At 38.0% G+C, this 13,200-nt stretch overlaps 1 protein-coding gene across 2 annotated transcripts in view; it reads right to left on the bottom strand.

The window, feature by feature from the left end:
• Positions 1 to 13,200, bottom strand: part of LOC131044253 (uncharacterized) — a 127,209-nt gene that overhangs the window by 86,389 nt on the left and 27,620 nt on the right. The window contains exon 2 of one of the 2 annotated variants that reach the window (XM_057977548.2): positions 10,952 to 10,987. The exons of the other annotated variant lie outside the window; for it this stretch is intronic. Within the exon in view, the coding sequence (XP_057833531.1) occupies positions 10,952 to 10,987 (36 nt within the window). The remainder of the gene's footprint in view (positions 1 to 10,951; positions 10,988 to 13,200) is intronic. 2 annotated transcript variants of the gene reach the window in all.

The following is a 13,200-nucleotide window of genomic DNA, read 5'->3' as shown; positions in this document are numbered from 1 at the left end:
CCCATTGAAGATTGGCCGGTATTCTCTTGTCACATCCGTCAAAGCCAAAGCTATGGAGACTGAGATGCAGGAGATTAAACTCAAAAGGTTTAAGTCGAGGGCAGATTTTGACTACCGGGGTATGAGGAAAAAATCAAAAAGTCCTTCGTACATGTGCATCGTATTGAGGATATCTGGGTAGATCTCCGTACAGAAATGGAGGTTCTCAAGATGGACTACTACAAGCTTACTGTTAAGCAGGTTATTGATCTGAACCTGGTGGACATTCCGCAAGGAATAATTGATGATAGGAATGTGCTCGATCCAGAGTTTGTCTCACGAAGGGTTGAGGAAGCCCCACTTCCTTTAATCCAATGGTCACATAAAGAATGCACTTCTATTCTTGAAAGATTTCAGCCTATCTTAGTTAACACCAACACTTGGCTCAAAGGTAATGGTATTAGACTCATCAAGATCAAGGTTGGAAAAGAAGACAACTCTACGAGCCCTCTTGGACGTAAGTCTGAGATTCAGATTGACAATAAGGAAGGTGCATCATATTCAGGTACTAGGATCAAATTACGGGTTAGTCAGGCAATAGTACTTCCTCCTGAGGAGGTGACAGTTCGTGGGAAAGAAAAGTCCAAGCTTCACGTTCATGTGATCGATCCTGATGATCCAAAAGAAGGACAACAATCAGATGATGCTCCTAAATCACTAGCTTTGGACTCACCTCATGAGATTCCCTCCTCAGTTTCCATGGAGCTGCCTCTATCTCATCCTGACATAATAGTGGAGGAGTCTCCTCAGAATGTCGTTCCTATTTCAGCAATTGAGCCACCTCTTGAGCATCACCAAGAGAGTTTGTTGGAAATCCCCGAGGATACTCCTACATGTATCCATTTGTCAGAGATTGATACCTCTACTTCTAGCTTTGAAGAATTTATGAGGCAATCTTCATGCCCTTTGGTTACTGAGCAAACCATGGTCGCCATCCAAACAGATACTCCTCCCAGGGTGACCACGGTTGTTCAAACAGAAACTACTTCTCCTTCACCTTCAGCAGCTACTAGAGGAGAACTAGTCGTTTTACCTCCATGGCTTAGTTCTTTTACCCCAAAGAGGAAGAAGCAGGAAATCTCTCTTGATGTCTTTGATTATCAGCAACTCAAGCAGTCTAGGCCCAAGGTTGCTAAAAAAGCCAAGACAATCTCAAGAGTAACTGTTGACAACAACAAGATGAAAGTAGCAGAAATTGTTGAGCCCCTTGCGGATAAGCCACATGAAGAAATGCAAGCTACTGATTACAGGGTTACAAGGATAGAATTGGGTAAACAAACGCATGAAGTGGTCAAGCATGATGCCCAGCAATCTGTAGCTTTGCTAGTACAGTGGTATGATCAACTTCTAGTAAAGAAAGACAAGCTAGAAGAGGAGAATAGGCAACTTGTTGCAGCTGTTCATAAAATTACAAAACCTGCTGGTGAAGGGAGTAATCCTACAAGTTCTTCCGGTTCGCAAGAATCAATTCGGGGAGTTGAAAGAGCTGCTCAGAAAGTACAAGCGTTGGATTCTTGGGTAGATCAACTTCATGATTTGTGTGCACAAGTGCTGAAAGACATTTTCCAAATGATGTCTAAGTTGGAGACCATTGAAGAAAAATTGAATCATACCTCTGAGACTTTCAAAGAGAATTTGGAAAGGGTTGAAGATAGCTTGACAATTTGGTGCACAATGCCTCGACAACAGTTGAGTGTTCTTCAGGAGCATGCCATTATTCCTTCCAGGGTCATGTACTTGGAATTTGAAGAACTTCTGGAGAATAAAGCCCTTGTTCTCAAATCCCTCATTGAGGAGATTGATGATGCAATGAGATTGCGAGTTGAAGTATTCCAAGGTGTAGTTTCTCATTGTGAGAAGGCCTCTTACAACATAATGAGTCAGAATGGAGAGTTGATACTAGAAGAAAAAGTGCTCGTAGATCTACAAATGAAGATTCATAATGAGTGGAGGAGCGAACAATTTTCAGCTACCTCAATTCAGGTTTTGATGAAACATCAAATTTTTTTGCATGAAATCCAATCCACTTTGGAGAAGAACGACTCTATGCTTCTTCGATGCCATGACACCATCGTGAAGACCATGGTTGTTGCCAAGAACACCCACGAACCGAATCCTACTGAGCTACGAATGATCATCCAGAAGTTCAAAGGATTCATGTCTTCACATGCTGCAACTTAAGTGTTTTTCAACACTTAATTGCGTTTTTTCCAAAATTGTAATCTCTTCGTTGTAGTTTTTATTTTGACAAGTTACATGTAAAACATTTTGTAAATTGCAAATCAAGTCTTTACTTGCACTTTTGTAATTACATGTAAAACAACTACAAGTTGTGTTCAGTTAGGACTGTAGTTGGAATAAGTCATAGTTAGTTATTGAATAAGTCTTGGTGGTTGAGAGAATCTCTCAAGTTAGTTAGGATCCTCCCACCTTTTTCTCAAGACCTCTTCTATAAATACTTGAGGGGTCTATTGTAATCTTTATCTTTTAGAAAAGCAAGCAAAAACTCTACCAAATTTACAGCAAAGAAGTCTTTGAGCTTTCATGTGTGAATCTAAGAATTGAAAAAAATAGAAGAAAATTGCTCAAGCTTTGAGTCTTTGTGCTACATTCTTGAGTTTGTGTTCCATATCATCTTTCTTGCAAGTGTTTCTTTGAGAGCTTAATCAAATCCGATTTGCAGTCTTTGAGCTGCAAGTATTGGAGATTAATTTAGTTAAAGTAGAAGTTCTATTGAAAAAAGTTGTAAGACTTTGTGCTTACACTTGTTCTTAAGAGAGTTTAGAAGTAGATTTTGTAAGAATTAGCTATGAGTCTTTGAGCTTGTACTAGTTCTTACTGTTTTACCTAGAAGAGAATAAGGTATTTCAGTCTTTGTGCTGATATAATTTGTTCTGAATATCTTTAATATAGAAAAAGGGTAGATAGGACTTCACATAATCAAAACTTTGAGCTTGACATTGCTGTCCTATCCTGAAGGAAGTGACGGACTTTCAGGAAACTTCATTTCCTTTCTCTCATTTCATTTCAAAAGTTGTTACTGTTATTTTATGTTAAATTGCTATCACTTTTCTGTGAAGAGAAAAGGATATTGGCTTTCTTGAAAGAAGAAGAAAGACTGTTGTTCCATCCTATTTTAGTTTTAAGTTGTAGATAGATAGGGGGAGCCTTCCCTTAATTAGGAGAGTTTTACTCACACACTGTGGTTGAAACCACAATTTTGTATATTTCTCCAACTGTGCAAAATTTTCAACCAACACACTGTGTTGTGATGTTTTGGAGTTGATCAAATCAAAAGAAGCTGAGTATTCAACCTTGAACTTTTGCATTTCATATCTCTTGTATTCCGATGAGATTGGTGTCCCACATGCTAAGTTGGTGCTCAGATCTTGGATTAGGGAATTGTTGTCTCGCATGTTGAGTTGGTGCTCAGATCTTGGATTAGGGAATTGATGTCTCATGTAGGTTGGTGCCTATTTCATATTGTAAGTTCTTCATTATATCTTTGTGAGGCTGGATTTGGGCAATATATCCAAGCAGCTATTCTCACTATGGTTTTTCCCTTTTGGGTTTCCACGTAAGTCTAGTGTTCATTTGTGAGGATGTGTGTTCTTTCATTAGTTGATTCACAATTAAAGAAAGACTACTAAATGCAATTAGTAATTATTTGGATTTGAGATTGGTTGTGACACTTGGAGAAGTTATTAATGATAATTAGGATACAATCAAGTTGAAATTGGCATATACTGATTCACCTCCCTTCCCCCCTCAGTATATCTATGTGCTTAACAATCTCAAATCTACCTACATCATCTAATGTCAATGTGATGATGATTTTCATGAATAAAGTACCAATGGGACTACTTGTAGTTCTTCTTATGTACCTACATCATCTAATGTCAATCATGATGATAAAGGTTTTCATGAAGAGGACCTATATGACAATGATTGCTCATTTATTATTTTAATATTGAACCATGAATATCCACCATAGCATTCAAGTTTGACAAATTGGCATTTAAGAAGTATATTTAACTTCACATATCAATTCATCAAGTTGTGAAACCCCTTTGTAAGATGCAGCATTTACGTGCCATGTGGACAAGTCTTCTTAAGCTTATAAGTATAAACATGCATAAAATTGTATCTCGAAACAGATCTGACATCATTCAAAGTCATCCATAGGCTTCTTGTATTGCTACAACATGCAATATACAACAAGTGCCAACATTCATGTGTTAATTCTAGGAATAATGTGCGATGGTGGGCAGAGCCCCTCACGGTAATTTCATCTTTTAGCATAAGTCGTAAAAGAGGTATAACAGAAGCAGAAAGTGTATGTATAAAAGTGTGTTTGTTCCTTCCAAATGTTCAACTAAGAACGCCCCCAGTAACTGGAAGGATTATACACAAAACTTGTATCTTGATTGTAATGTTCATCTTTTACAATCCTGTTGCAGCAGGGAATTATTAGGCCAATTCGCCAACCAGTCTCTCCAAAGCACACAAATATAGGAACAGTGCAAGGAGTCATCCCCAATGCTGCAGCAGTCCTTCAAGATAAACCCTTGAGAACATTACCAACCTCTTATATATAGCTCTTCAACTCACTGAAAATGTAGCTCGGATTTATCTTGGAAGGGCCGCCCATTCATGTAACTTTGAAGTAGGTTGTCCATCCTTATTCATCTTTATTAGACTTGGATCCTTTAGAATTTCATCCTTGTTAAACTTGGATGTTTTTGAATTTTCTCCTTTTAGGCTTGAAAAGGTGCAACCCCTTTTTAATCTTAATTATGTTCTTTTTTAGAGTTTATTAGGTACCAAGGAACAGTCCTTAAGCACACACGGACCTATTTTCCCAATTCCAAAATACCGCTCAAAATCTCACATGCCATGTAAATTTTGTGAGGGGTTCATCGAGAGTTTCTTCTTAATTATTTGGGCTGTATCAGAAAAAAGTGGCACAAAGGCATAAAGAAGGTAAGTGATACAAAGAATTTTAGACGGCCTGAAAATATATCTGCAAATATTCAATAACATGATTTCATTAACAGAAATGATCTGATAAAGACCCTTAACCAGAACAAAATTTCTTACCTAAATTCCTGAAACATATGCTAACCCATTCCAATACATGGCAAGTTTGAAGAAAATATCTCTAGTTAGTATAGCATACTCTTCCTAAAGTTAAAGATAGAAATACTCTCGATGATACACAACAGCATCCTACAACCCCAATTTCTTGTTCCTGAAAAGAAACTAGGAAACCAATAACAACATATGACTCAAGAAAATCATTGAAAAGTTTGGAAAAATGTCCTCAATCTCAATGAAATGGTGGACGGCTAAGTAACTGGGCATGGGTGAATGTCTCTAGTACCTAAGATGAGTAGAAAGACACCTAGTAACGTTTCTCAGCATCTATTCAACTCCTTAGAAAAAGTGAAAATAGGAAACAGCAAAGGGTTTTTCTTGAACACTTAAAGGACATTACCCCACACTATTGAGCACCACAAAAAGAGAATATAGGTGGCAAAAGATAAGAACTTGACTGCAGCTTCTTCTCCAAATACCAGTAGAATAGCAAAAAATATGTTTATTTAGCAAAAAATTGCAAGATTGAGTATTTAATTGAAATTTCAAAATAGTGGCCAATTTTAGTAGTATAACAGTTATTTGTTCATTGTAAGTTGCAGACTACATCAGCTAAAATTTAATTATGTTTATTTGTTGACATGTTAATCATTTTTAAACATAAGGCAATAATTGTATGACAGTGGATGTGGTGTTTTAACAATAAGATGTCTATGACTGCATGTTATGACTTGTAATCATATAGATTCTTATATTCATTGTCATAAGCCATGTAAAATTACGATGTCATAACTCTTTTGGATGGCATTCTGGACATGACTAATCCATTGTGGTCACATAGATACCGAGCTAGTAGAATACAGTACATATAAAAATTGATGCATACACATATAAGTATGAATTTCCCTTTAATGATACATCAGAGAAGTTCAGGTCAAAGGTTAGGACAGGAGGCTATTTAAATGTCTTTCTTTTTTTGCATTGTTAGATCTTTATAATAAAGTTCTTGTTCTTTTGTGTAATGTCCCCTACTAGGAGGCTGCCAGTTTACCAATAATTAGCATATATCATTAAATATTATTATGACTTAAATTAAGCGTTTGAGATTTCTGAACAGCTAATTCTTCATAATACAATCAATAACCAATTATATTAAGGGTTTATCCTTATAAATTCCCTAACCCTACGGGAGGATGGGGGAATATATTGTGCTAAGGCGCTTGGAAACCAATCTACAAACAGGCTCCCTCAAGGTTTTAAGAACACAGGTGCTTACCCAATCTTGGGGCTTCTCCCTCAAGGTTTCCGAAACACCTGTCCATACCCCATCTTGGGACTTACCCATCATGTGAGGAATTACTCCACCTCTCCCTATGTCATGTCCCCTTGTAGACAGCGGGATCATTAGAGGCTAACTGTGAAATACATTAGTAGATTTGTGTATATATATATATATTCTCAAATTTCAATTAATGAAATTCGGATGATCGATTAATTGTGTTTGCTCATTAACTCATGTTATTATGGAAAGGATGCAATCATCCCCAAGTCATCTCTGGAAAAGACGCCATGCTTCCAAGGGGGTCGCGAGAGGAGGAGGTGATAAGGAGAAAATCGCAAGGAGAATCCGCAAACAGGTAACCATGTTACTCAGCCATAATATTAATTCAGTTTTATTACAATGCCTAAACAACCAACAGGATAGCCTGTGAATGTATCAGGCTAGTATGATGCAGAGGGAGAAATGCTGGTTCTTCTCAGCGATGAAGAACCAACGCCTAATCGTATAGATCGCCTCCTCCCCATCGTCGGCAGTTTGATACATTCCCAGGCCAGTACGTCTAGGTATCACAGTGCGTCCATGTATGTATCGTTCATTGAAAGTGTTTCCATATGCAAATTGTATTCAATCTGATTTTTTGTAACTCACCTTTATATCAATGGGAATGAACATAATCCAAGTAATTGTACAGATTAATTGCTAATCAATCACAAATTTGGATCAATAAATAAATGTTCTTGCCACATGAATTAATCGAATCTATATCGTGCCAAATGATACCTTCCCCACCAAATATACAACCTAAAATATCAGGTTCAGTTATAAGTCATAAAAATATACTCTAGTAATCAAAAGAAGAGGATAAACATAATGCACAGGCAATAATACGAATTAAGGAAAGAACAATAATCAATGATAGTCTTGTTTCAGAGATTAAACCAGATATAATGAACCAACTCTCCAATTAACAGGATGAATAAATAATAACCAAGTAACACATTTCTGAAATCATTAATCTTTGTTCCCTATAGACATTTGTTATCTTCTTGTTGTTTTCTGTTTGTTAGCACATTCGGAATAAGGGGTCCCAGCCAAGGGTATGCTAGGCCCATCCTTAGGTAAACCTATGAGCCCTAAGAGACGGGATGGGTTTGGATGGGTAGCCCAGCCAACCTGGAGCGTCCCCAACATCCTGAATGGGTCTATTTTCATGTAACAGTTATGTAACTAATTTACTATTATTGCTGACATATACATATATATATATATATATATTGCAATGTCTATAATGTTGCAGGGAACCCTAGATCCAATTTATTGCCCTAATCAAACCTTTGGAGTAACAAATTTGATCCTAATCTCAGGAAGGCAAGGCAAGTACAGCAAAGGTACATTACAGTGGTATTAGAGCCTCCTTCCTGCCACCCTGTGGAAATAGTTGATGCAACAAAGCCAAAGAACCCTTAGGGCCTTAGAAAGAGAGAGGAAAAAAGGGGCCAACAACATGAGTGAACAGGCTAGTATTGAACTTAGGGTCTTCATTAAGCAAACCACTCAAGCACTAATGGAACAAACTAAAAAAACCATGCAGGCCTTCATTGAACAGAATGCGAGGAACAACCAACTGGTCCTTCACGCCCTCCAAAACATAAGTAATCATAATGCCGAAGAAAGCTCACCCAAAGACAAGACCAAACCCTTTGGCAACTCCTCAAACCTCCACCCAAGGACAGTAAACACAGCCAAGAAGTGATTGTAAAGTCTTGTACCTATTGCAAGGGAAAGAGAGAGAAGGGACATATGTGTTCAGCCTTGGAGGAGCTTAAAAGGAAGGGACTTTGTTTCACATGCCTAAAACCATATGAAGGAAGGAGCCATAAATGTCAAGGTCAGGCTCAGAGAATAGAAGCCTCACCATATGAGGATGAGGAAGAGCCGCCTAGCAAAAGAATGAGAATGGGGGAGACTGTAATGCCCCCAATTTTGTGAAGTCTCTAAAGAGACAAAATTGGGAAAGAATAGTAGACTATAACCAAATACAAACAAACAAATAGTTGGTAAGACATGAGAAGATCGATCCAAGCAAGGTATAACACGCAGGTCAAAAATTAGTATACAAGTCGCCTATGGCATGTATGATGAAAGACAAGTGCCAACATAGATTAATAACATTGATTAGACAAGTAGAGATTAATCATGAAAGGTGTCGATCCATACAAGGAATCTAATCGTATGTGGGTAAGAGGACAACGATTAACAAAAATGTAAATATTGTCAGCGATATAATAATCGATAATGGTATGCTTATAGAGCGTGGAAAGACACGGAAGTGTTTAGTTGTCAGCAAGCACCGACTGAGATATAAAGTGACAATCAGATCATTCATTGGGCAGCGATTTAAGAAGTCTAAATTGATAACCATAATCATCTTCAAGAGGTGCGATTAGTATGAGGAAGGGACATGATGGTGAATGGACCCAGCTTGTCATTTCAATTGCAACGTATAAGAAGACATTTGAAATCACTTCAAATGGGGGAGATATAGATGGTTATTATTTCGGTATTGGAAAAGGGAAAGTCATAAGAGGCATAAGGAGCTAAGAAAAGACATCGCCACCAACCTCACAGAAGTATAATCAGACATAGTGTTCGGACTGAGACTATAGACAAGGCAGGCAGCGATCTTTATAAAGAAAGACACCACACATCGTGATCTATATAATTGATAGAAAATAATTAGAGGCCCGTTCAATACATATCATCACTCCGATAATCAAAGGAACCGTAGAATATAGTCCATGAATCGTTGCACTTCCGATAATATTACACCCATGCAAAACATTTCCGGTGCCCACCATTCATAGTAAAGTTGCGTTAGGCACAGACGGAAGTCTATTGCAAGAGAAATATTTGGAGTTTCGTGTTATAAGGGATTCCCGATAATGGGCAAGGGGAATTTTAGCCAATATGATTCCCGTAAGAAATATAATGTATTTCAGTAACTTCCAACTCTTAACTCAGCGACCACAAATACCTCTCACGCAAGTGCTCAAATATATTTCCTTCAACAATGACAATGAATGAGAAATGATCTCAGAAATATGAATGAACCAAACATATGACATTGTTCTTCAGATATAGGGAATTCTCGCCATCCACTTATATTATTCTTAATACCAGACAAGTAGACAGTTCTCAATTCAAATCACTCAAAAAAATAGAAACTAATTAGCTACCTTCCGAGGACACTAAAATCCCAAAGAATAACAAGACAACGCTTTATTTACAAATAACAATAAGGGGGTGCAACGTGTATAATAAGGTGGCACTCTGAATCTGCAAACATATAAATAATAGGCAGATCCTCAGGGAATAGAACGATCACAAAGAAACAGTTGACCGAGTTCGATAATAATAATTGTGGAGAAAGAATCTACATGACTTGTGGTTCATGAATAAACAATGATATTAAGTATTAAGAGTTACAGTGGTCAGCAATTAAGGAAAGAGAATCCTCAGGCAGCGATTGAAGCTAGGGAAACATCTTGAAGAAGACAAACAACATTACACTCCCATTCTCAAATTAGAAAAATTATCAACATAAGTCTTATCTCTTGATATAATTCTTAGAATTTTAAATCAAATATTATAATGAAATGTCCCCATAATTGATAAAAATTCTATTCATAAATGTATTTCAACTCTCACATTTAATTAAAATTGTTGTCTCAAGACTAAATAAAGGCAAATCTCGGATGGGGACATTACAGACCACCCAAATCTCCACATCACTTGAGGACAAGCAATGTAACAGGGGAGGACTGTCATGTCCCCATGTAGACAGCGGGATCATTAGAGGCTAACTGTGAAATACATTAGTAGATTTGTGTATATATATATTCTCAAATTTCAATTAATGAAATTAGGATGATCAATTAATTATGTTTGCTCATTAACTAATGTTATTACGGAAAGGATGCGATCATCCCCAAGTCATCTCTGGAAAAGACGCCATGCTTCGAAGGGGGTTGCGTGGTTTCAGAAGGTATAAACCATGCACACCAAGGGAAGCACGAGAGAAGGAGGTAACAAGGAGAAAATCGCAAGGAGAATCTGCAAACAGGTAACCATGTTACTCAACCATAATATTAATTCAGTTTTATTACGATGCCTAAACAACCAACGAGATAGCCTGTGAATGTATCAGGCTGGTACGATGCGGAGGGAGAGTCGCTGGTTCTTCCCAGCAATGAAGAACCAGTGCCTAATCGTATAGAGCACCCCCTCCCCATCGCCGGCAGTCTAGTACGTTCCCAGGCCAGTCCGTCTGGGTATCACAGTGTGTCCATGTATGTATCGTTTATTGAAAGTGTTTCCATATGCAAATTGTATTCAATCTGATTTTTTGTAACTCACCTTTATATCAATGGGAATGAACATAATCCAAGTAATTGTATAGATTAATTGCTAATCAATCACAAATTTGGATCAATAAATAAATATTCTTGCCACATGAATTAATCAAATCTATACCGTGCCAAAGGATACCTTCCCCACCAAATATACAACCTACAATATCAGGTTCAGTTATAAGTCGTAAAAATGTACTCTAGTCATCAATAGAAGAGGATAAACATAATGCACAGGCAATAATATGAATTAAGGAAAGAACAATAATCAATGATAGTCATGTTTCTTAGATTAAGCCAGACATAATGAACCAACTCTCCAATTAACAGGATGAATAAATAATAACCAAGTAACACATTCTAAAATCATTAATCTTTGTTCCCTGTAGACATTTGTTATCTTCCTATTGTTTTCTGTTTGTTAACACATTCGGAATAAGGGGTCCCAGCCAGGGGTATGCTGGGCCCATCCTTAGGTAACCCTATGAGCCCTAAGAGACGGGATGGGTTTGGATAGGTAACTATTGTGACGTATTCACACATCGCCCCATTGCAAATGGGGACCCCTACTTTTTTGCTTTCTGGGGTTTGTTTCTAGGTCTTTTAGGGTTTTGTCTATAGCCTTTGCATGCTGAGTGTTGTCAAAGGGATCACTAAGAGAGTAGGCTCTGTTTTAGCTAAAGGTGAGTCAGTGGATGCTCCGGGTTAGGGTCACCTTTGAAAGTCTTCCTTAGGCCTAGTTTTGCTCTTGTTGCTAATAGTGTCTTGTTTGAGTTTCAGGAGGTCAATGAAGCTTGGTGAGTGAATATCATCTTTGAAGATCTGAGTTAGGTCAAATTGGTGAGTGATGAAGTCTGGAATGTCATCCAGATCTTCAAATGTCCTGAAATTTGGCTGCCTGGAATGTCATCCTGATCCTAAAATTTGACAAGTCTGGAAAATTGAAGAATCCTCCAAAAACTAGATTTTGCATTATAACTCCTGGAGGTCCGAAACCACTCTCAAACATCCTGACGGTATATATGGAATATAACTTAAAGTATAAGAAAGAAGAAAGATATACTTATACTTAAATGTTATATTCCATGTATGAATCCTGACGGAGAGACCAAAATGTCAAATTTCGCTCCTGACCCTTCCAAAGGGTCCAAAGCGAATTTCAATTTCGCTCCTGGCCCTTCCAAAGGGTCCAGAGCGAAATTCTCCATAAGACATTCTACTTTGACCCAAACTTAGAACTAACTCATTCCCAGGCATTATTGAGGGCAAAACACTTGTTTGGATGAAGAAATGTGAGAAATGAAGTCAAGATTTGAGCCTAAATGTGAATTTCGCTCCTGACCCTTCCAAAGGGTCCAGAGCGAAATTTTCCATAGACACTATTTTCTCCCTTGTTTGGGCTAACATCCTTGTTCCTTGGACATGGTGGGGGTAGATTGATATGTTCTTGCCTCAGGAAGTGATTGAAAGCATTGAGGAATGAAGATTTTGACCTAAGACATGGATTTCGCTCCTGACCCTTCCAAAGGGTCCAAAGCGAAATTCATATTTCCTCTATTTTGCTCTTTAACTTGACCAAGTTTGGAACTTCTAAGGAATGGTTTGGAAGACTTGGATGCATATTTGCCTTGGAGAGGAGATTTGAGGCAATGAAATGATGGAAATCAACCTAGAAGGAGAATTTCGCTCATGACCCTTCCAAAGGGTCCAGAGCGAAATCCTCCATTTGACCTTCTTTTTTGCCTTAGGCCCTAGGTTAGCCTTGTCTGGAGCTAGTTTGATGGTGGATTGCCTTGATTATGATGAAAGGACCTTGAAATTGATCAAGTTTGAGAGAGAATTGGATAAATGAAGTGGAAAATCAACCAAGAATGAGGATTTCGCTCCTGACCCTTCCAAAGGGTCCAGAGCGAAAATCCCCATAACTCTCATTTCCTTCCTAGTTTTGGCCAAGTGTTGGTTTCTAAGGCATGTTGGAAGGTGGATTGATGTGTTCTTGCCTTGAGAGGTGGTTGAAAGCATTGGAAGATGAATATTTTGCCTAAAGGATGAAATTCGCTCTTGACCCTTCCAAAGGGTCTAGAGCGAAATTCATTATAAACCTCATTTGCTCCCTTGCTTAGGCTACAAACCTTGTTCCTTGGGTGGAGAGTGATGTATTTTTGCCTTCCAGAGAAGATTGGAGTTGAAGAGATGAAGAGTCAAGCATAGAGTAGGAATTTCGCTCCTGACCCTTCCAAAGGGTCCAGAGCGAAATTCCACAAAACCACTCTTTTCTCCCAGTTTTGTGCCAAGTCAAGTGTGGGTCAAGGTGAGATAGGATTGGATATGTCCTTAGGAATGACTTTGAGTTGCTAGTGATCAAAAAAATTT

This window comes from Cryptomeria japonica, chromosome 6 (genome assembly GCF_030272615.1).
Source record: "Cryptomeria japonica chromosome 6, Sugi_1.0, whole genome shotgun sequence".
NCBI lineage: Eukaryota > Viridiplantae > Streptophyta > Pinopsida > Cupressales > Cupressaceae > Cryptomeria > Cryptomeria japonica.
Note: the sequence above shows the minus strand (reverse complement) of the source record. Positions and strands in the feature narration are given on the sequence as shown.